General features: G+C 42.4%; 1 protein-coding gene across 4 annotated transcripts in view; it reads right to left on the bottom strand.

The window, feature by feature from the left end:
• Positions 1 to 5,456: 5,456 nt before the first annotated feature.
• Positions 5,457 to 24,516, bottom strand: part of PHF21B (PHD finger protein 21B) — a gene marked incomplete at its 3' end in the record, with an annotated part of 166,076 nt that continues 147,016 nt past the window's right edge. For all 4 annotated transcript variants that reach the window (XM_081997438.1, XM_081997436.1, XM_081997437.1 and 1 more), the window contains 7 exons: positions 18,917 to 18,993; positions 16,052 to 16,106; positions 12,415 to 12,437; positions 10,860 to 11,018; positions 9,127 to 9,202; positions 8,061 to 8,164; positions 5,457 to 5,681 (listed from right to left, as the gene is read on the bottom strand). In XM_081997438.1, coding sequence (XP_081853564.1) covers positions 5,457 to 5,681; positions 8,061 to 8,164; positions 9,127 to 9,202; positions 10,860 to 11,018; positions 12,415 to 12,437; positions 16,052 to 16,106; positions 18,917 to 18,993 — 719 coding nt within the window. The remainder of the gene's footprint in view (positions 5,682 to 8,060; positions 8,165 to 9,126; positions 9,203 to 10,859; positions 11,019 to 12,414; positions 12,438 to 16,051; positions 16,107 to 18,916; positions 18,994 to 24,516) is intronic.

Consider the following 24,516-nt stretch of genomic DNA (forward strand, 5'->3'; position numbering starts at 1 on the left):
AAACCACAACCCTGGGTTTCAATAACGTAAAGCACATTGGCAGCTGGACAAAGAGATGCCCTGGATACAGAGAGAGAGGGGTTTGGGTTTTTTTAAAGATCTCTTAACTTCTCTGGTACCTTAGAGGTTGCCTGTGCTTGGCTACCAGGGGAGGAGGGCTCGCCGCTGGTGCTGCCCAGCATCTGTCGCTCGCAGGCTGAGGGCTTGGCTCACGTGTGTGCAGATGTAATTTTTAAGGAGGTACTGGGCTCACTCATGAAATTGCTGTTTCAAGCCTCCTCAGATGGAAAATAATGAACCTAGCACTCTGATTTTCAGGGCAATGCCTTAGCCGTGATTCTCGCTCGGCACCCTGGGCTCTCCTTACGCTTCCCTTCGGCTCCCCGAGAGCGAGGTAAGCATGCGGGAGTTCAAGAGTGCAATGAGTGAGCCAGACCACCCGCTCGCCGGGCCGACTCACCTCCCCGGCAGGCGATGGAGAGCCGCAATCACGGCAGCACTTCTGCTCTGCGGTCCAGCCACCGCCATGGCGGGGGGCAGGGGTACACACGATCAAGGAAATCATGCCGCTCCCACGCGGAATGGACAAAGCACAAGATGTTCACAGCAAAGTTTACCGCTCGGCAACTGGAAGATTGCCTTGTTGACAGCAACTGGACTGCTGGTCAGCTATGTTTCCAGCATGAATATTGAGGGGAAAGACTATTTATTGCTGCATCTCAAGTCCAAAGATGAAATACAAAAGTGAATTAAAATTTCTGTGGTAGTTGCTTAATGAGCGAGGCTGATAATCAAAGGTTGGGTTGTCGCTTTTCTGTTGCATTTAAACAGCACAGAAGTCATCTGCAATCCTCCAGTACAACTGCAAACAACTTCAAAGAGCAACGGCATCTTTTTTTTTTTTCTCCTTCTCCCTGGCTAGAATCTCTATATGCCTGTGTACGCTTTGTAGTATTTTTTTCTGTCATGGCAATTTAATTTTTTGTTTGCTTTTTTAAGGTAGGAAAAAAAAAACCCTTTTGCTTTAATGATATTCGCCATCATGAACTTAAAAGTGGCTTACAGAAACGGAGTCTGGCATTTTCTGTTTGCACCAGTCAGTCGCTAGTGATTGATCTCAGAAGCCAGGTTTCATTTTCTGAGCAAAGTAAGCTGCAGTTGGCAAAACATGATTAAAATGAGTGGAGCTTTATCTGACGTGGCTGTTGCCACTCATTTCAGTGTAACGTCTTTCTTTTCAACTACAGAGGACCTGCAGAACACAGAACAAAAAGTACGCATCAGTTTATAATGCACTCTTCTGAAAGTTTAAGTGTTCCTAATAGGCCATCAAACTGCTAAGAAACCAGCATGCGCTGGGTACCTTGGCATGTAGCATAGACTCCTAATATAGCTGTTGTAGCATATGTGCCATCATCCTTACACAGAGGTCTACCACAAGAGAAGCCGCTAGCTGGACTGACGCTACTGTTAAATCCATCATGCAAAAATTGCTGCCAGCGATCATGAACTAAATACATTAAAAAATTGAGGCCTCTTGATTTTGCTTCCTGATTTCTGAGCCTTCAGGGTGTAGAACGTCCGTTGTGGCTTCTCCCTCTAAGAGTATGAAGCCTGAAAACCTATGAGGTCTTGGCACAAACAAGCCGCGCCAGCCCTCCTCATTCTGCTCGCTGGGAAGGGCTGGCATTGCTCCACGTTACTTCCCAACAGACAGAAGAGTTCCTTTTCCTCTCGTTTATGAGGAAGGGGAGACGGTGAGAGGAGGAAGAGTAGGCGAAATTACATTTTGAAGAGGTGCAAATATAAAACTGACAGGCTTGGAGACAACACATTTCATTTGAATGGCTATTTGCAGAGCAGCTCCTCTGCGAGATAACTAATGGCATGTGAAAAGGTCCTGTGCACAGAAAACAGTCTGTCATGTTAAAATAAAGAGCTCTGAAGCCTGTGAAGTCTGGCACAGCTGTAAAAATAACTCTCACTTGGGAGGAGAGTCTGGGAGCACCATGGCTCCCGATTCTTTTCAAAGACAATGCCTGGTGCCGCAGCAAGGAACGCGGAGGCTACTGTGGCTCCTACAGATCTCCATCAAAACCTTAATTTAAATTACTGTTGAAGATTAAAGGCTAGCGTAAGCCTACACTCCCTTGCAACTGCATTAATTATTAAGGTCGCATGCAGAGCTCTGTAATCGGCTCCTGTCTGTGAGCACAGCGCTGAGTTTATAGGTTAGGGTGGCGGCAGAAGATGACGATGATTACCTGTGATTTCTGGGTTTGTTGGTTTGGGGGAGAGGTGTCTCCTAAAATTGGTAAGCGGTGTTCGGAAAAAGCAGGGTGCCCTTCCCATAGCAGAGGCCGGGGGGCGGGGGGGAGGCAGCCTCGCTGCAGCGGAAGCAAGGACGCAGCGCTGAGCTCTCCTGCCCGCTGCAGCCCGAAATCAAACGGTGACACTGCCAGGGAGTGAAGACAAGGCAACCCCCCGCCCCCCAAATCAAAAAATACCCTTTCCCCCTATCCCTGGCAAAAAAACCAAAAAAAACAAAAAAAACAAAAACAAAAAACCCCCAAAAAACCCTGCTTCTGCTCTGCGTAAGCATTAGACGCTCTGGTAGGTTTTACGCCACTGTAACGTTGTCTTGCTTTCATTTGGTTAATTTTATTGGGAAGTTCTGTCCATTGCACCAGCCAGAAACCAGACAGCCCCTGTGAGGGACCCGTCTCTCATTCTTTACTACACGTACAAAGTGATTCGTAAACAGCTTTACAAAACGGGCCCACCAACACATTCAAAGAGCGCCTAAAAGTGCAGGTCTGAAGCCAAAGCCAGCAGAGCTGCTGCAGCCCGCTGCGTGTCCTGGGTCTGCAGCACGTCTCTCTCCAGTGACCCGCTGCCAGCAAAGCCCACGCAAGGTGCACGACGGACGTAGAGAGCGCACGCGCTACCCTGCGGTAAGCTTTTTTCTGCCTCAGAACCCTAAGCCTGCTCCCAAGCTGGCTCAGTTCATCTCAACTGGGGCCAAGCACAGCAGAGTGTTTAAATCCTGGTGAAAACTTGGAAAACGCACCCCAACGTACCGATCCGGGGAAGAGTGGGACAGGAAATTATTCCAAGAGGTGGGAAGGCAAGAGAGGGAGTGGACGAGGTGCCCCCGCCTGGGAGACATGATGGCCTCAAGGCAGAGTCCATCTTCCTGGAAGGAGGAAAGCAGAAAGTACTGTAGTCATTCCGGCATTGTTTAAATCTGAAAACTGAAGACAGCGGTGGAGAGATTGGCACCGGCCACTTCCCCAGAGCCTGGCCGGGGAAGAGGACACAGCAGCAGGCCCCTCAGCAGCGGATATCACCACGACGACACCACCATTAAATTGTCAATCAAGTTTAATGCATCATAAAGAAGTAAAACTACATTGGCATATTTAAGACAAACACTTTTTTTTTGTTGTTTCTATGCACACTATCCACTGGACAGTCCCCTTTTCAAAATAACTACTTTTAATAGTCCAAGACACTTCGTCAGAAATTCTCCACGTATTCAACCTTCCACGCTTTTCCTTTTTTTCTTGTCCGAGAAGGAAAAAAAATCATCAAACCTGAAAACATTTACATTGCAAGCCATGTTAGAATGCATAAATTGGCATACAATAACCAATGTATAACAATTGTGTTTTACTTAGTTCACTTTGTTCATCAATAAAAGAATATAAAAATCTTGTTCAACCGAGTGTTGTGTATTAAAATAGATTTGTATAGTACTGCACAGTTTCTCCCGGAGTTGTGAAAATGGTTGAAGGGACCATGTGCTGCCTAGTGATGGGCGACGGAAAAAGCCAGTCCCTCGTGTGGTTTTTTTGATTTTAAAAAAAAAGATATTCGGCACCATGTGATATGCTGATGCGAGAGACTAGCCTTGCGTCGTGCTCTGGTGGCTTCTTGCTTTCCTTAAGTACCTGTTGTGCTAATTGACGGAGAACTCATGAACGACAGAGACGATGGCATCTGGTGTGTGTGTGACGTTGAGAAAAAACGGGGTGCCCATCACTACCTTCCCGGGCGGGCCGGCCGCAGGGTGACGGGGGACCTGTGGCCACGGGGGGCCAGGCAGACCCTTGCAGTATCAGGAAGACTAGCTAGTGAAACAAGCAGGTGCACTGGGATTTTCTCAGGCTAATGCTAAACACTTCCCAAATGTGCTAAAATCCAACAAAATCTTAAAAAGGAATCAAGTTTCCAAAAAAACCCCAACAAACCCTTAACATTTTCCATGGCCTGTCCCTCCCCCAGAACCCTTGATATTATCCAGTATGAGAAACAACCCCTTGAGGCAGGTTGTTTTTTTTTTTTTTCCTGTACCATTTCAGCAGATACTTCTGCAAGCAAAACTGAAAAAGAATAATAATAATAAAAAAAAAATTCACGTTACATATTTTTAACAATAAAAATGCAGTACAAAAATGTAAAGTTATCTTTTTGGCATATTATCTGTACTGGCAAGAAACAAAAAACAGAATACTTATTTGCTTTTTTTGTTTAAAAAAAATATTCCAAAATTAACAAAAAAGAACCCCCCCCAAATAATCTCTTTAAAAAACGAAACCCAACCTGCTAAAGATAACCACTATTATGGTTTATGCTAAATCTCACACAAAACTCCATGAGGAAAATACACCGATAGCAAAATAAGTAAAAAGGACCTGCAAAAAAGTAAGGAGTTTTACAGTCATACGTTTTTAAATACTTCAGAACGCATATACAGAAGCATCAGCATGAAAATACTTCAATATTTTACTAGAAATGCTAACTTCATACAGTTTCTTTATTTAAATATCTGCAATTCTCAACTCTAATAATACTGAAAAAAAATCGATCTTTTGTTTCGAAGGCTCTGTGAGTGTCCGTGATGCCATTCTGGTCAAAACGGCCCCATCTCCAGGTCACCTGAATCAACGGCGCCAACTTTGTTCCTCTGGTAAGAATCCATGTCGAGTCCTAAGTAGTTCAGTTTCTGGTTATCATCGCATCAATTTCCCTCCCACACATAGCTTTCAGCCCAACTACTTCTCTACTAGCTCACTAACTCTTTGCGTTGAAAATTTTCCCCTTAAAGCAGAACTGGAACCTGTCTGCTGCCCACAAAAGGATATCCTGCTTCCTATCGGCCATACTTCTCCTGTTCATCCTCAGTCATAAATACATTAAGGCCAACATAACACAAAAAAAATCTCATAAGCACTGAAGGTCTCGGCAAAAACAAAACCGCAGCACAACCCACTCCGCGGGAACCTGCTGCCACAGTGACCTACAGATTGGACTGATTGGTTTGCACGTTTCTACGCGTATCAAAACTGAGATTGCTCCTTCTCTCCTTTGTTTCAGTTTAATCTCTCCTCTGCGCTTGTGTATAAAGTTTTTTTCCCCCCCCTCCTTCCTTCGCTCCCTCGCAGCCGGCTCTGTCAGTTGTTACCCTGTGATTGCTGCAAGGCTTTGTGCATGGCAGCCGAGGCAGAGGAGGGTTTGATCCAGGGGACAGTTAGCAGGGAGGAGGTGGTGGTGGTCGTCATGGTAACCTGAATCATCTGCTCGTTTTGTATCAGTCTAATGAGGGTTTTGAGACGTTCCAGTGATGACTGAGTCCCTTTCTGCTGGGCCAACAGACTGGTTTTTAGCTCTAAGCATTTCTGTCAAATAAAGAGAAGGGGAGAGAGAAGGGAAGACTGAGAATACATTCAAATTGGTGTCAAACATCTCTCCAAACATCCTTTTGTGTCTTGAGTGCATGTCCTGCTCAAACGAAGTATATTCTCCTTGGGGGCTAGCAAAACCACAGCTTAACGAATGGAGTAATCACCAGCGCCGCACACGCCGCGGCAGCTAAGGTAACTATATTCATCCCCGTCCAACTGCGTTCAGAGGATGTTTCCGATCTCATCCTGTAGACAGCCCGGCAGAAATGCCTCCCGCCCTCCAAAGAGATTACCGGCACGGGATTGTAATAGCTCTATTACTGCAAAGTACTGAAGCCACCAGTGAGGTGTCGAAATCTTACCAAATGGCATCGGTAAACACATGAGGGATAAACCTCACCGTGATGCTTTTTGTACATGCCACACGTTTTAGGCAGTCAGTACTGTGAAGATAAGTTGATCTCTCTAAATATGATGTCAACATTTTTCTGACAGAAAACTTGATCTAAGACACTACGGTTATACCACTGGAGTCAAAAGAAAGCCTTTTTCCTATGGGGTGGCCAAACTGCACCCCACAATCACTTGAAACGTTTCATACAAACCTACATGAAAATGAGCATGACAGCAGGAGCCGAACGAAAGCATCCCAAACCTCCCTCTTCTCCAGGAAGAGATAAGGAGGAGTCGGTAATTCTCCTTTCCTTCCCCAACCCCATACTGCTGCAGCTAACATCCCACCCTTTACACTATCAACTGGCCAGAGAGGGACTATGTGAGAGACCAAAACCCTGAGCCTGTCTGCTAGATGGAAGGGAGCGGTGGCCTCTCCAATATCTGAAACTTCCTATTTTCTTGCTCCCAGTGGGCCCAGGGGTCTGGCAAAACTGGTTACTTGTCTGCAGGTTGCTCCTCTTTGGCTATGGTCTGGACTACCCAGGGTAGGGAGGTAGTCTCCAGTCGTCGTGAAGGGAGAAATGCTTACTCGAAAGCCAAGTTGTTTGAAGAGCAGCTGCGTGGAGCTGGTCAGAGGTTGGTTTAGACAGGTGAAATCTCAGGTGAAGGATAAATCACATTCTGTTTTTCCAAATAATACCATTCCACCCGTGGTGTATATAAGAGTTTTCTCTTTAATGTAAATCTCTGTTAAGGCAAATGTCAGAAATGGAATTCCTCTGTGCTGGAACACTTTTAATTGCTTTTCTCCTTTCAAGTGGATATATCTCCAACAAATATAATCCTCAGCTGATATTACCATTTAAATAAGACAGTGTTGCCCACTGAAAGAACCTGATTCTGCTTAGGTAGAAATCTTACTGATTTTGGCAGCCCTGACATGCACCTGATAGCTGACTGCATCCCCAAATGCTCTTCTTTTTCCAAACACCTTATCCCACTGCAGTCTCCTACCTACTGAAGATATTCTGTACCCCAGAGTCACTTCTTCATACAGCCATGTGTTTCCATTAGTGCTGATGGTGGGAATCCACCCATTAGTGCCAATGGTGTGGAATATTCCACACTTACATGGAATATTCCCACTGTGATACCTTTCAATAAGTTATTGCTTTTCCTTCCACTCTCTTTTAAATATGATAAATATTTTAACATGCCTCTTCTGGTTAACTGTAGTGGTAAAACAACTAGTGACCAGTTACTCCTGCAGCTGCCACTTTGATTTTTCCAAGGTAAGGAAGTTTCATATATTTATCAAGACTGCCATGCCAGCTACCCCTTAAGAGTGGGCCTGAGGTAAGGTAGCCCCAAATAAGTTCCTTCACCCATGAAGGATGGGAATTATGGCTTTGAACTAAGCACACTCATTATGCTAGAGACTGGTCCTCATAGCACAGTATGTGTGGAAAACATCTCCAGCCAACATTTAGCTTTGAAATGAGTTCATGGGGAAAAGGACTGTGAATCCATTTCCAGTCATGAGGAAGTTACAACGTTCAGCCTCTAAGACAAATAAAGATGGTTATTTCTACCTAATCTCAAGAGTTTTGAGCTAATGGACAAGCAGCTACCACTGGAGGACATGCTTTTGAGAATGGAAGTGCCTTAAAGTCACTAGACAGATGAGAGCCGTGTACGGCACTACCAGGAAGGCAGGCACAGCTATGTTGGGGGGGTTTTGCGTGCAACAGGAATTCAGTCACTGGGAACTTCTCCTCCTCAGCCTGCCAAAGCAGCTTGCTTTTGTGCATAAAGAGAATCCACAGGTTTCTCCTCAGAGAGAAACACACTCACACTTGAACATATGTAGCTTGGGAGCATAAATCATTTTCCAGACACAAAATACCATGTTTTCAAGCATATATTCTTTATAAGCATCTCTGCAGGAGACTCTATGTCCCCAATCAGGTATCCTACCTTCACTGCATTGTTGAGAAGTCGATCTTTTTCTTCTAACTGTCTATGCTCACTCTTCAGCTCACTGCCTCTCTTTAATAACTTTCGCTTCTCTTCTTCTTTAACTGCGGAACAGTAAGATTAAAGATACAGAAGTTAAGAAAAGGACATCCGGCAAAACTGCGTGCTTGACAACAGAAAGCAGAAGCATGTATTTTGAATGGTGAGTTTCAGGTCTCATTAGTCTTTTGTCAGCAGGTACAGCTAGATAAATCTGGAGTTTCTGCTTGCATGCATGTGTCTACATCAATGGCTAGAACACAGGACAACCCAAAAGCTATAGTGCACCTTTAAGATGAATTAAAATTAATCCTGGACCACACGTGGCCTTGGAGGTCTCCAAGAAAGAGGTGAATGGTATTTAAGAACAGGTCTAGGTCTGCCAACCTGGAATGGCAGTAGTTCAGCGACCCCGGCTGAAAAGCACAATCATAACTACTAGACCTCTGCAAAGCTCCTTACAAATACTATCTAATGCCCCCAACAGCCCATTGTAAGAGCGCAACAGGTAATTAAAAAAGAGTAATGGTCAATGCACAGATATCATACGGCATCTGATGCTAATGATTGCAACACCAAATAATACCAAAAAAAACTGGAGCTGGTATTACTGTAGTACCTGAGACACTAGTCCGGCATCGTGCTACATACCCAATTACATGGCTCTGCCTAGCCTGACTGTGTCTCTGCCTCCCGCTTGACACAATTCTGCCTCAAAACCCTGTTTTCAGCCCTGTTCTCAGGAAGGCACCACTTTGATGATAGTCTCCTCCACAGAGTGACATTCCCGAGAGATCAATCTCAGCTTTCTTAAAGAGAGAAGATAGCGAAGGGGCAGACCGAGGGGAAGGGAAGAGGAAGTGACCTCTTGTTCCCAGCCACAGACCCTTATGGCCCTTTGCTTAATGGTGTCATGATACCTGGTAGCGTTACAACACCGCTTTAGTATTAGTGCTATGAAGGACTCAAATGGCATCGCCCATCACGAGCAGAGAATCCCTTGTCGTTAGCTGTGTTTAGTCCCTACCTGTTTTATGAGTAACGTAGGAGTGCACAATAGCCAGAGTTCCAGTCCATGGCACATTGTCATCTTTCTTTAACACCTATAAGCCCAGGAAACAATAAAAATTTAGGACTCCACAAAGACAGACATTAATGTTTTTCTTCCTCCAGCCTCACCGTTCTGCGGGACCAGATCTAAGGTCCTTGTCTCAGAATTCGCAAGCTGAAAAGTAACGAGACAACAATTTGAGTAGCAATCTCCACTGGGGCTTACTCCTTTACACATGACTATAAACAGCACTGCCAAACAGTGCTAAAGAGGGGTTACAAATCCTCTGTTTCTTGTTGCCGTGGCTGGAAGGCATTTTTTAGCCCCTGACAAGCAGACTTCCACACTGTCAGGAGCGTTGTCTTCTCAGCGTGGGAGAAGTTGCTGGTCCATATGAAAACACGGTTGCACAGATCTAATCCTGGGCTGCTCTGCTCTCTGCAACTGCATGCTAGAATTTCCCCTTGACATTTTCAAGGGAACATAACAGTGATCTCAATGCTGAATGTAAAGAACTCCAAGGCACAAAACCTAAGCCTCCACTTTACAATTTAGTGACACTGTACTGTTTTAGTCATTGTTTTCCAGTTCATGCAATCAACATTATTCACAGCAACAACACAAACTAGCATTTCTGACATGGCTATGATCAATAGCTATGTGTAAGAAACATGATTTTCAGAAAAGGAAGTGTTTTCCTTACAGCTTTCAGATCCACTGGTGAACAGTGTCTCCTTCTGACACCATCTCCCTCATGTATATGATTTACATTACTTGTCTGGCAACCCTACATGCTTGGTGGCTTTGTTGGAAAGAAAGGAAAGGAAGGAAATGAAGAGACATTTTAAAAGGACAAATCTCAGCAGATGTGATTACAAGGTGTCATGGTTTAACCCCAGCTGGCAACTAAGCATCACACAGCCTCTTGCTCACTCCCCCGCAGCCGGATGGGGGAAGGACAATTGGAAGGGTCAAAGTGAGAAAAACTCATGGGTTGAGATAAGAAGAGTTTAATGACTGACATTAAATAAAATAATATATAATACAATATAAAATAAAATAATAAGAATAAAAAATTGTAATGAAAAGGAAAATAACAAAGAGAGAGAAATAAAACCCAAGAAAGACAAGTGATGCATGTGAAAACAATTGCTCACCACCAACCGACCAATGCCCAGCCAGTCCCTGAGCAGTGGCCCCCAGCCAACCTTCCCCCTAGCTTATGGCTGAGCGTGACGTCATATGGTATGGAATATCCCTTAGGTCAGTTGGGGTCAGCTGTCCCAGCTGTGTCCCCTCCCAACTTTTTGTGCACCCCCAGCCTCCTCGCTGGTGGGGTGGGGTGAGGAACAGAAAAGGCCTTGACTCTGTCTAAGCACTGCTCAGCAATAACAGAAACATCCCTGAGTTATCAACACTGTTGAAACAAAAATCCAAAACAGAGCCTCACACTAGCTACTATGAAGAAAAACTCTACCCCAGCCAAAACCAGCACACAGGGAACCTACGGCACTCAGTGCATGTTCTAACTCTAGAACAATACAAATACCAGAAACAAATGCTGCAAACTGTACTAAAAGCCTCTCAGTACTACTTTAGCTAATGTAGTCCCCTAAGCTCTGACCACAGGTTAGATTAGTTTAGTGGTACACAAATTTGAGGTTTCTCCTATTTTCTTTTCTTGGCGTGCTATGCTCCATGTAGCTTACCTTCTGTTGGCACTTTGGACAGACCCAAACCCCCTTGGGAGCAGTTTTGAGGGGTGGGTCCAAGCAGTTGAGGTGAAATGCTCTGGGACACGTGCCACAGGGCTGCAGGTTAACGCCACGCTTGCAAGCAGTGCAGTGTTCATCATGGTGGATCTCATTCTGCAAGAGAAGAAGGATGGCTTGGATAAAGTCAACCCATTGAGAACTTCTCTCTATACAGCATTAAGAGCCACTATTGCAGCAGACAGGCTCACTCAAACACTAAATCAAATTGTCAAAAGCACCCTGGCCACTGTAGAAGAAGACAGAAATAATGGTGTATAACAGCAACAAATAGAAACAAACAGACAAACAAACGAGCCGGACACAACTTCCATAAATTGAAACAGGCAGAAAAATAAAACCCAGCTAATCAAACACGGGAGGGAGTTGACTAATATAGGCAGCTTGTGATGTAGGAATTATTTCAGGTGGTTTTGGATAATGTGTCACTCCAGCACATACATCACCATGTGCAACTCTTACTTTGAAGCATGGGTCAAAGTCAGTATGTGGCTCACTTGTCCTTCAAGTCCAAAGCAGAAGGAAGCAAGCAAGGAAAAGGTTCTTGGGGAAAAAGCACAGTTCCATGCTTTATGCCCATTGCCTCAAAGAGCAGCTAGGAAAACAGTATGCTCGAGTACCTTTTGCTATGTACCCTCTTTTGTGAACTCCTCTAAGAGGGCTCCTCTGTGTCTCTCTTCTCCCTGGCACTAATTGTTCTCTGTTCAGACTTGCGCTGACAACCTTACTCCAACAAGACTGATTAGTACTTTGTCTGAAGCAATATATAAAATGAACTAAGACTCATCAACAAAGTTACAATGTCGTGTAGTAAATTGCTATGCTAATCTGGTGGCAACATTAATTACTCTTTGTATAATTAAGTGCATTTTAATAAAGGAGATACTGATTTTGAAACTCTCATGGCTTGTGAATCATTATAAAAAACCTAGATTTTCCTAGTGTTTTTCCAGGAAGGAGAATAATAATTTTGTATCTTTGTTAATTCCAAAAGCATATTTCCATTTTTAGGGTTATTAATTATGATGTTTCATGATAGATTTAGTCATGCTTATATCTTGAATTCTAACTCAGTCCTGCCAAAAAATTGCTCTCCAAAATATTACTCTTTAGAAATTACCTGTTCAAAAAGTCTTAATTTTAACCTCAATGTAAAGAGATTTAATCTATACAAACTAGAATGGTTACTCATTTTTCTTAGGATTTCCATCAAAAGCACAAATCTGAACTAGCAATTTCTCAGTCAGTGGATTCTTACAAAGAAATTAAACTCAAGCCTTGCATATGAAAGCCCAAGAGTTCACTTCTTTCTTTGAAACTCTAACTTACAGGCTCAAAGATTTAGTTAAGTGGGAAATGTTTCACACAAGCAATATGAAAGGCAGAGAGAATGCCTTTGTACCTTGATAGAGACTACAATAACCAGAGGCAAGCACTGAATTACACGGTGATGAGAAAGTCACTGGTAATACACAAATTTTGCTACACATACCTTCCAGAATGGATCCTCATTTGCTAGCATACGAAAGAAGGGCAGAGAACAGATTAGTGGGACATACATCGCTGCAGTGAATGCTAGTTCTCAGCTATGGGAGTAATTTTAGTCAAGCTGTGACACAGGAGATCAGGACATTGCCAAAATTAACGCGGGCATGAAAGAATGCAACGGCGAGCAGTGGACTTAGCATTTGAGATTTAAGAATTTACAGTGCAGGAATCCTGTACCTGAAGATCTGATGCTAAAAAGTCAGCGTATGAGAAGCTCAGACTCTATTTCAAATTTTCAAAAACTTTCACGCGGACCTCCTCTCTCCATGTCAGTAGTCCAAAAGTCTTTCTTAAGAACTTCAGTCTCCTGGGTGATGAACAGTCTGGCCACGAACCAGCAAGGCACTTAAGCAAGCGCTTAACTTGCAGTACGAAAGTGGTGCCACTGACTTACCATTAAACACATGCTTAAATGTTCAGCTGATTCATGGCCAAAACGTTCAGCTACTTGTGCGACCGAGCTTTATATTATCATCAACTCTTTATCATCAAACTACTCCCACCCAACCACCCAAGATTTTCCGACCTTCTGATGAACTGAGTCTGCAGTGATTGCATTCACAGCCTGATAAGAACAAGAACCACCAGAGCTCACTGAAAAGCAGGCCAAGCCTTTCATAAAAGTATTTGTGAAGATCATCACACTCTGGTCCAAAAATAAAAAGCCAGAAAATTTTAACAGCTTTATGGAAACTGCACAATGGGTTGTAATTTTTGTTGCTGATTTGTAAGAGGCTGGTGCCTGCTGTCCCAGTGACAAACAGCTGATGGAAAGGCCTTTCTTTGGCTTAAAGCAGCGACTCAAAAAAAAAAGCAAACTCATCTTTCTGTCCTTCTTCAGCTCCCTCTCTGATCACAAATACGCATATAGGTGCCACAGTGCGATCTCTCATCTACAGACCAGCCTGGGAGCTGCTTCCTGCTGGTACAACGTTCATTTTACACACTGACGTACGCATACGTGTGAAGGTGCGGACACGTTCACACCACACACACGTAAGAAGAGGAACATACGAGCGGAGCAGCCTCACCTAAGTTAGACCAAAGGCTCTAAAGCTCGGGGTCCTTTGCTAACAGCATCCAGCGCTGCTACTCATGCGCACGGTGCAAGAACAAGGCAAGCACAGAGTACATTTTTCTACTCCAGAAGTCTCCTTCCAGATGCTGGCGCTTTATGGGCTTTCCTAACCTGGAGTTTGCATCTTCATTTTTATATTTAACATCCTTAGATAGATTTTTCTTCCATAAATTTGTCAACTTCTACCAACGATTGTAGAATCCTTTGGCAATGAGTTCCATAAATGACCACAGACTTATAAAAGCTGTAGATGTCACTTCATATACACAAATACACACAGAGAGATCCACTATGATATGACACTGCCATTACTCAGGGGATATAAATGTTATTCAGATAAACAAGGGCTTGATAATTGAAGAGTCTTTTCTACAAATGATACATGTCAGGGGATGTGACCTCATTTCAGGTAAGACATTTTCAGATAAATGAATCCTGATTAATTGACATTTTGCTAAAGATTTACAAGAATTTTCTCTTTGCATTTCTGGAAATGACAGTTGTTTCCTGTACTTGATAGGGATTTTTTTTAGTTTGTTTGCTTCTCTTTTCAGCTCACTTTTGCTACGACATTTTAAACATTCTAAAATATGTCCAGTTCCCCCTTCTAGCTGCTGAAAAATTAAACTGAAGACAATTTTTTTTCAAACGAGTGTTTTATAGGAGAGGGGACAGTCAGCTCTGCACTGAAGGTGGACAGCCACATCACCGCAGCGCCAAGCTGTCCGGGACAGCATCTGCCTTCAGTTCAGAGCTTGCACAGCATCTGGCACTACGGCTCCTGGTGCAGTAGCTCATAAAGCCCTACAGAGGTGGGTGGCTCTGCCATAACGAAGCCCAGCTTAAAATTGTCAGAATATGCAGAATCCCAGCACAGATTCTAGATGCTGGAAAAAAAAAAGATACAGGACTCAAAGAGGAATTAACAATTAAGGAGGGAGAGTGCTGATTTCCAAGCGGCTCTGAGACAGTTGCATGACTGGAGCTCTGTCACTTGCCCACTTCCTTGCAAATAAAATGTGAAACATGCAGCAGAAAGAAGGTCAGAGATATCAAACCCTAACTTAAATGAAATCCACTGAAGGGCTAACAGCACGGCTTGCTAACATTGCCATTCTCTCCTGTTTTTTCCATGAGTGTACATGGGAAAAAACAAGTGCTATGATAAGACAAATAGTAATTCTAATTATTTTGAAGATAAAACTAAGCCAGGAATAATGTTCTTTCCACTGGGGCTCACATGAGCACGGGCTCCTGCTAAGAGGCATGTCATCATAGCTGTTTACCGTGTAATAACCCCTCTTGTCCTCTGAGACCCTATGCATTAGAGGCATATGGTAAGTAGGCCAATTGTCTGCATCTAGCACATGGAAGTGCTGAAGGTAGAGAGAGGCACTGCTGCATCTCAGTTGGTGATCCTGTGGCGCAAGAATTCAAGGCAGGGCCAGAAAGGTGACTCTCAAGCACTAAACATGACACTTGACAGGGATATCAAGCAAACACTGAAAAACTGTTGGAACTTCATATGTTAATTGAAATTATCCCCGTAAATGGGGTAATTAAAAAAAAAAAAACCCAACAACAAACCTCCTAATACTGAAATAATATTTGGCTTAGAAAAAGGCCTGTCTTCCGTTACCTCTAATGCACCACAGCAGAGCCTAAGTTATAAAGTCAACACAAGGGCAAGGACATAATCACATTTCTTCACTGGGTTTCTCTCCTCTTCTGAAATGCAACTCAAGCTTCCTACTTTCTCTCTTAAAATCCTACATGGGCCTTGTCTGACAAATTAAACTGTACTCAGTGTTCTCCTTGTTTCATCTCCCACCTCCCAACTCTTTGCCTTCTCTATATGTTGCGTGTTTTTCCTGGAATGGGCTTCTTCCCAAATGGCTCCTCCGAGTTGTCCATTCTCAAGGCTTTTACCATAAAATTTTCAGCATTTGAAGTTCTTACAAATACAAGATTGGAAGGCATCTTCAAAGCCATCAAATCCAGATATTTGGCTCCAGCTCTTGGAGTCTGAAAAGTGGTGTGGTTTTCAGCTGTTGTTTTTAAAGCAAAAGGTATGGTAAATTTCTAGCCCTTGAGGATGGATGGCAGTTTCTTAAAGCTGATGAAAAGAGACAAATGAAAAGCCCAGGATAGTAACTATTTTTTAACTCCCAATTTTTCAATATATGTTTTTAAGCACTTGGGGTTGGCAACACTGCATTCTTCAATCAGTCCACTCACTGCACGGTGCTTACAATACTAGAGATTGGATTTTCCACTGATTGCAGAGACTTTTGATCCGTTTCTCCACAGTTTTGACCTTTAACTTTATCCTCCAATTGTTTTTGCAGGAAAACCATCTATTTTCACAGCACACTAAAAAGTGCCGGGACCTTACACAAAGTAATGCCCTATGGTACCCCAGCAGTAATTCATATGAAATCCTACTAATAAATATTTAACATGTCATTAGAATAGTAGTATATTCATTTAAAGATATGCTTACCTCTTGTTGAAAGGAACAAGGGGTTGTTCAAATAATTTGATGCAAGGCGTTTCCGCTATAAGGGAAAAGAAACCAACCACAGTGTCATTGAAAAGTGCTCTGGTTGTCTCTTACCATTTCATATTAACAATCCCCATGAGCTTCCCTAACCAGCTATCCAGAAGCCAGTTCTGTGACTTAGAATATTCGTTGCTAAACCCTTAGACAGGGATGCAAACAGTTGCATGATTTGCCTTTCTAACAGTCCTTCATTAGAACAGTTTGATGTGCATTAGACTTTATTAACAAGAGAGAAATGCAAATTGCGAATTTTACTGATTGAGTTCCAGGATATGTTCCAGAGGTTGGCAAGAGCAAGGCAACAGCAACAGTAACTCCAAACCTAGCAGATAAACAATGTCCATAAAGGAAAAACTGCCTGATAAATTATTGCTGTGAGATGACGTCTTTATTTGTGTATACGGAAATGGTGATGGACTTCCCACCTGCAAAAAAGCATCACTGCCTTTTGTGACACCGTCCTACAGTTTGTAGAAACGTATTTCGTTTGCGAGCTACGTACTAGGGCCTAAACAAAATACGTCTCTTTCAGAAGTTAATGTGTACGACCTCTAGGAGCTGGCAGTGATTTCAATCTGCTCAGGTCACCAAAGACTTTCAAACTCATAAACACAGACCACTGGAAACCCGACTGAGATGTTTAACTAATTTAATGCAGCCCATCGCCAACTTGTCAGATGGTAAAAGCTGTTGGTCAATAGCAAGCCAGGCTTCATTAACAGTCTATATAAGCCCTAATTGTTTCTCTGAGCCATCCAATACTTGTACAGCAGGACTGGAAACAGTACCATTTTCCTCTATTAGATGTTGTTAGACTCTGCTTGGAGGAAAATTAGAGGGGTTTTGCTAATAAATGATTTATTCTGTGGTGAGTAAACTGTTCTCTTATACATGGGTGCCTGCCAGTCTGTTAATGAATTTTGAATTGATGTTTCTTCCTTCAAAAAATACCCAGCCTGAGACTTAACCCTTTCCTATGCAAAAAAAAAAAAAAAAGAAAAAAAGAAGAAAAAAAAGCTACAGAGGGTGAGAAAATGGAATGGTATCTCAATATTATTTTTTTTAAAGAAAAAAGCTTTGAAAAGAAAAAGCACAACATTCAAGTGAAGATATAAGACCATGATCACATTTCTGTAATCAGGGAAGTTAGCATCACCACTACAGATGCTGAGCTCCTGCCGTTTTGAGGGGCGTTGGCAAATAAAAAGTCTAATTTATATGCATTTTCAATTTAAACAACCATGAATTAAAGATCATTCAGTAGACTAACTGTAAATTAAACTGCACCAAAATGCCTGAAATGCCACAAAATACCTCAACTCACTGATTAGCAAATCAATCTGAGCAGCTAATTGATCAGAGAAAAACCATCTGCCTCCATTTTACTTCAACGGCATTCCCCATGGTCACTACTTAATGACAACTCCTAATGAGGACACAGCTGATCAGCCACAGGACTCTTTCACAGACATTTCTTTCTCCATGCCATCTTCAGGATATGCTTTTGAGAATAGATATAATGAGAAGTATGAACTAGGGGTGCAGCACACCTCCTCCATCATGTCCTCCATCCTTGCTCCAAGATAAATTGAGTTTCTCACAAACACGTATCGGCCACAAAACCCCGCTGCAAGTATTTTAATAAATTCGTCAGGAGAAAAAGGTCTAAGAGAAGACACTACACATTTAACGCCAGCGAGGCTCAGGTTCCTACTGTGTTAAATACCTGACGTGAGGACATCAGTATTTGCTCTGAAGAGGTTGCTAGAGAAAAGTTGAGGAGTTCTGAATAATTCAAGTGCCCAGAGCTGCTCTGAGGTATAAAAATCTCCAATACTTTCAAAGAAAGAACAATCAAGCCACTAAGCAGCTTGACTACCGTGGTGGGTTTCTTAGTCTCATCTGTCTGCTGTCTGCCAAGAAACACAGAAATCTGAAAAGCTGGCATACCAAAAATTCCGCATCGCTTGTACCTAAATAAAGAAACATCACTTTCTTTAGGCTTGAAGAACTCAGAAGACAGAGAAATCTTTGCTTAAATGGAGAGCTGACTGCAAATCAGTTTCATCGGTGTAGGAAGTTCAAATAGTAACCCCAAACTGTGATGAAATTTTTAAGGTGGAATTTTAACATGCTGAATAAATGCATATATGCCAGTTCAGGAACAAGTTAAAAAAACATTTCAGAAAAAGTTAAGTGTACTTATATGCTGTTTTTACAGCAGGTTTGCAATCCAATATTATGTAGGATGAAATTTTGCTACTACCATAAATGTAACAGCCTAACTGTAACAGACAACAGAGATTATCCAGAGCATTTTATTTTTAATTCTGCATTATTATGCAGGCTTCCATACCCTCTGCAGAGCACACTGACTCTTACACCAACACATCCCACTTATGAATGTCACTAACAGAAAAAGCAAAGTTCTCCATTTATTATTTGGCACACAGGAAAAGAGAAATAGCAATGCAAGTTTGAACACAATGCAGCACTTCTGTTCTTCAGTTCTGACCTAAAGGGACCGTCGGCGTCGGTGAAAGAGTAATTAGGTCCCACATCAATTTAGTCCTTCTGGTCTTTATTAAAACTAAGATGAATTCTAGTTTGAAGCAAGTGATGTTGTGGGGTGAAAACCTGTTGCTTAGCTACTGAGGTGAGATCTGTTCTTTCTTTTCCACATCAATATCTCTTTACAAGTAAATGTGTGGTTCTGCATTCGTATATACCTTTGTAATAAGAAGCACTTAAACCTTTTATTGACATGAAATAGAACTGCGGTAAAAAAAGTGAATGGTAAAGTACCTCTGTTTCCAGGAGTCCACTGTAGGCTGGATTTGCTGTGCTTCTCCTCTTTCTTTCCTGACGCTTGCTCTGGATTTCTGTAACCATGGAAAGAAACATGAATTGTGTGTTTGTCATTCATCAGGGAAAAATGTAGATCTAACTTGTTAAGCAAGACGCTCTTACCCTCAACCCCTTGGGCTTTGTGTTCAGTTTCAGTTTCTAAAGTATAATTGGGTTGCATCAGCATTGATATTTGCTCCAGTTCAAGGTTTGACATTAATAAGCTTTTCCTTGTAAGATTCAGAACACGGGCATTCATTATTTTTTCCCTCCTCCAAGGTGGACTTCTGCCACCCTACAAGATTTTTATTGTGATCCCTTCAGACACATACTCAGCAAGCATCAACAGAGAGCTTTCAAAATACCATCAATGTCTGCTATTAACAAAAATTAAGCATTTGGAGCACTTAAGCCTTGTAATTCATATCAGATGAAAGCATAGAGATCCTTTTAAATTTCATTTACATTACTTTTCCTCTGTGAAGGTTAGAAAAAGCACAATCAGAATGGCATGGCTAGATTCAGTTCTAACTAGGGTGTGACGAATTATCCATCAAAAAACATGCAACTTCACGATCCTAAGTGTGCAAAATGTTGTTATGAGCCGTACGTGTATTTGTGTCTCTGAAAACAGCAGCGCAAAGTTAGGCTCATCAAATTGCAGTCCTGTTTGGAAAAGGTTGAAACACATGAGAACACCCTTCCGCTAACAGGTAACACCTATTCAAGACAGTACTTGCTCAGGGCTGCATTTAGCGACAATTAGTCACGTGCATACTTCTGTAAACACACAGAGAAAGAGTGAGCGGGTTCCTGGCCCGCTGAAACCTGCAGATTGAATGCTACTTCTATCTGAGCTAGGATTTCGCTTCTGTCATATGGAATTTCTTTGTCCAGCTCTTGACGTTAAGTTCAGAATGGGGAGATTATTATAACCGTGTATTTTAGAGCCTACTTCTTATTTTCATAATAAAGGAAGAGCAGACCTTTAGCAAGGAGAGCCACCCAACATCCATCCCATGATACGAAGCGTGCACAGCTGGGCTGATAAAATGTTTCCTATGCGAATATTGTAAGGCAAAGTTTAGACTCTGCGCTGAGGTGCCAGATGGATGTTGTTAGTCTAAATGCCCCTGTGGTGGTGATACCTCCATTCTTCCTTGAGAATACCTCTCAGAGTAAATCCCTCAGAATTTGGGGAGGAACCGGCAGAAGCCCTTCAGCCCAGAGGACCAGGAGCACACCAAACAGAAACTCAGGACACCATCTGGTTCTGCAGAAGGTCTGGCATCTTTCATCAATGTCTGAGCTAAAGAGGTCTACCTCAGAACATCCTCGGTGCCAGAAAATGGCCTTCAGGATATTGAGGACTATCTCCCATTTGCAGTCCAACAGTAAGATACGGTCCAGCTTTCAGGATGTCTGTGTTACATGGATATAGGATTCCCGACACATTTAACACATTTTAACTTTCCAAATGTTGATCACTTCCCCACAGAGTAAAAGGGGGAAAAAATCACTTTAAGTGTTGCTAAATGGCAACGGTATTGTCAGTCACGTCTTAGACACGGTGTCCCTAGAGACAAGGCCGACACTCTGCATGGATTTTGTACTGCCCTCAGTTCCCAGACATTGATTTGAAACTTTTCACTCATGAAGGAGCATTGGCTAAGCTGCCACTCTTGGAGTGATAGATATATCAGAAGGAAACTGGATAGACAAGAAAACCAGAAGAGCAACTACTTGCATATTCTGGCTGGGTTTTCCCGCTGGCACAGGAACGTGCCACTTCTCTCGCTCAGAAGGTGTCTTCTCCTGGGGCGATTCAAAGAGTACAGGCAGGTCTGTATTCACAGCCTGGCATGAGCTATACGTACGCTGCCATGTGACCCGGGGAGCTATACAGAACCTCGCTACCAAGAAACCTGTGATCTGAGGCTGCACCGAGACGTGCGATAAAAGCCATAGCTGCAACCACTGCCAGCACCTTGTTAACACCCTTGGTGGTACGCAGACTCCAAACTGGAGGATCTTGTACAGGTAACAGTTCTGTCCCACTGTGAAAGTATTTCCTATGAAATGCTCATCTGGCTACGCTGAAATCTCCGTCCGGAAGCTTCCAAGCCCTTTGGAATCCTCTGAAGGGAATCGGGCCTCAGGAGCAGGGTAAGCACTAGACGTGGACCCAGTAGCCGGCCACAGAGCCACTAGAAGAGAGATGGTTACTCTTGATGTCAGCGTCAGAGTGTGTAATTGGAAAGCTCTGAAGGCCAAAAGGTGCCAGAGATGTCACAAAAGAGGAATCGCGTGCCTTGATGCTGGCAAAGAAATGGAGAAATTTGGCACCTGCTGACTTTTTACTTTGGTCTCAACAGCATGAGCTGGAGCTGTGGTTCTTGCAGCCAGGCTCAGTAACCCAAGCTGCATGGTCAGTGGACCCAGGGCTTGCAGCATCTCAGCACCCTTGTGGCAACGGGAAAAAGCTGGAGTTAAGGCAGCCCAGCCTTAGTCTTCTTCAGAGGTTGTCACAGGGATACAAGATCATGACTTTTCACTGGCTCGGAAAAAGGAACAAAGAATTTAACACAGCAGAGCTTTCTGTGTGCCAGGGTCCATAACTGGGCTGAGTGTCTTCACAAGAGGACTCTGATGGACCTGTAGCTCTCTGCCCTTTTGGGTCCCAGGCTTAAGAGAGAATTTCTTCGGTACATGCTCTCACCAAGGCAACAGAAATATTTGATGGAGTCTGAATCACACGTGTGGCAGCTACCTGGAATGCAGCTTTGGAAGAGGCATCACTATGGTACAGAGATAAAAGCTGGCTGGGGGAAAAAGTAATACCAGTGGGAATCGGTGGAAATAGAGAGAGAGAGAGAGAAATGAACTGAAGCTGCTCTAGATGTACTCCACCCTACGCAGCCATCAGGGAGGGAGAGCACAAGGTCAGCACTTTATTTATGGAAACTGTGAACAAAAAATATCCATGCTTGTGATACAAGGAGTACATACATCTAAGAATGTATCTGTAAATTACCACACCAAGATGGAAGAGAAGCATAGGCTGGTATACTATCTTTTGTTACTCGTTACTTCTGCTGAAAAGTATTGCCTACGTTTCAAGACAAGACTTAATAAAGTAAAAACAAATAATTTGTTTTAACTGATGAAAACATTCCAGTAACCTAGATGGAAATACTTCAGGGCTTTTATTTTGCTATGGTAAAATAAGATGTGCGTTTTTAGAATGACCTGAACTTAAGAATTCTTTTAAAGTTTTCTTTCCATCTACTTGTTTTTTTTTAACACAATGGTAATGCTAAAAGGTGTTCTAATAGCCTAGTGAAAGAGATTGAATGTGTTACAGCCATGCACTGCATCACAGAGTTGAGCTATCTTATTCCTTAGTTTCTTAATTTAAAAAAATATAACCCAAACAGAAAAAAACACCAACCCTCTAAACTGTAATACATTTGACAGAGATGAATAAATTGGAAGATAGCTTTATGTTGGAGGCAAAGCTTCAATGAGCTGCTGCCTTCATCAATGAACACTCTGTATGGTCATTCTATGAGGCCCATAATGACAATTTATCTTCAGGGAAAGCCGTGCCTTGCAGAATGTCAGTCAGTGGAAGTGACTGTGTTCGTTTACTGGTAAAGGCCTCAAAAAGATGCCTCACACTCAGGCTCTGCGGAACAGAGCTCTTTTTCCAGTAAGGGGAAAGATGCTCCTCTGGACGTTCGGTGGAAAGGCTGCTAGGCTGACAGAGAAATCCATATAGAAGTGGATCCCAGCCCTTCACCACCAAATTAATGAATGAAATGAAGAAAAGCAGTAACACTGTGAATTAATACCGAGTGAATAAGCTTTTAACGACACAATCTTCATACAGTTTAATTCCAAAAATGCGAAACTGAGAAATACATTAGAAGTACTAAAATAAACTGAACTGTGTAATGACCACTGCTTCCTGATAAATAGCAATGGCTGATAACCGTAAATATGACATAGCACTAAAATAATAACCTTTAGCATGTGAAATCTATAAGAGCATTTTTGACAGTTGTAATCACCAATATTCATGAAGAAATGCCCTTTCCATAGTAAATAGCTCTTGGCGGGAGCCATTTATTGAAAGCTAGTAGGAATATAAAAAGTTAATTTGTCTGAAAGAATTGATTCTGCAGGATCAGTATTGTAGCAGTTAGTTAGGTTCAAAATGCGCGTCTCTACACTTACTGTAGAACAAGCAGAGCAGAGCGGTACTTGGCGTTTTGAACATAAGCATTAAATCCACACAAACAATTTATTAATTCCAATAAATTCAAAGGGTAAAGAATTATTCAAAATGAAGTTCCCTCTGTTGTAAGCATAATTTGCACTTCAGCATAATTTCAAATGTTGTCCTATTTTCCTTAGACAAAGAAAACAAGAACCAGTCATCATTTGCACTTTCTGGATTATAAATCTTCTCCCAAAATTGCTGTAGCTTTTTAATTTCCATTTCAATCCATTACCATTAAGAGATTAAAAAGGCCGATGGCTTAAAGTTTCTTTAAACTGCTTTCAAATTCTCAGTCACTGGGACATTAAATGATTTTCTAAAATGCAGATTTAAATAGGAAAGACACTGAAAAAAGGCAAGAAGACCCACAGAAAACCTGCTGCATATATTGAGGAGACCTTAAAATTAAGATGCTATTTTCTCCCTAATTCACAACCTCTCTTAAAACCAAGGAACAGAAGCACAGAGAATCTTACTAAAAAGAAATCAAGCTGTAAAATTGTAGATGCCTCTTGAGTCAGCAAGGTATCTAAGCATGTGCCTAACTCTAAAGCACATAAAACTAAAATTCAGTGCACTGGAAATTCCTAAGTATTTTGCTGACAAAGATCCATGGGATGAATGGTAAATGTCAATTATCATCAATATTTTTTGTGATAAAGAATCATTGTCAGCTGGCACAGATACCAGATTAGTTCTCCTTACACCAGTGGAACCACACCAACTTGTAGTAGCTGAGCATGTTACTAAAACACATCAAGCTGTGGACTTTTTCTTAAAAATAGCTGTATCTTCTCCTCTGTCCATGAAAACTAACCCATTCTGCCAAGAAACCCCCAAACTCACCACACACCACCGGCAAGGTTGCTGAACAAGCTCTTTTTGCCCCTCTCATCTATGTTTTCAGAAAGGCGCAAATCTGCTAACTCTGGCAAGGTATTTTTGGAAAGTTGGAAAAGTAAATTGAACAGTATGCGATACTAAATTTAGTTTATGTGCAATATTTGTTTGAACTCCTATTCAGAAGCCTAGGAAGGCATACTAGCATCTCTCACACAAAAGCAGGATCAGGCTGGAAGTTTGTTTATTTTTTGGCTAGATGGGAAATGGGGGGAAGGAAGTCTTTGTGAGAGGTAGTTTTCTAATTTGCTTGAAATCTTATAAAACAAATGCCAGATTTTCACCACTATTTTACACTTTATTCTGTGGAACTCTAGAGATGATAGATGATTAACTCAAGAAATGAAAGTCCATCTCACACGGGGAAGGAGGA

This window comes from Phaethon aethereus (genome assembly GCF_964289735.1).
Source record: "Phaethon aethereus genome assembly, chromosome: 1".
NCBI lineage: Eukaryota > Metazoa > Chordata > Aves > Phaethontiformes > Phaethontidae > Phaethon > Phaethon aethereus.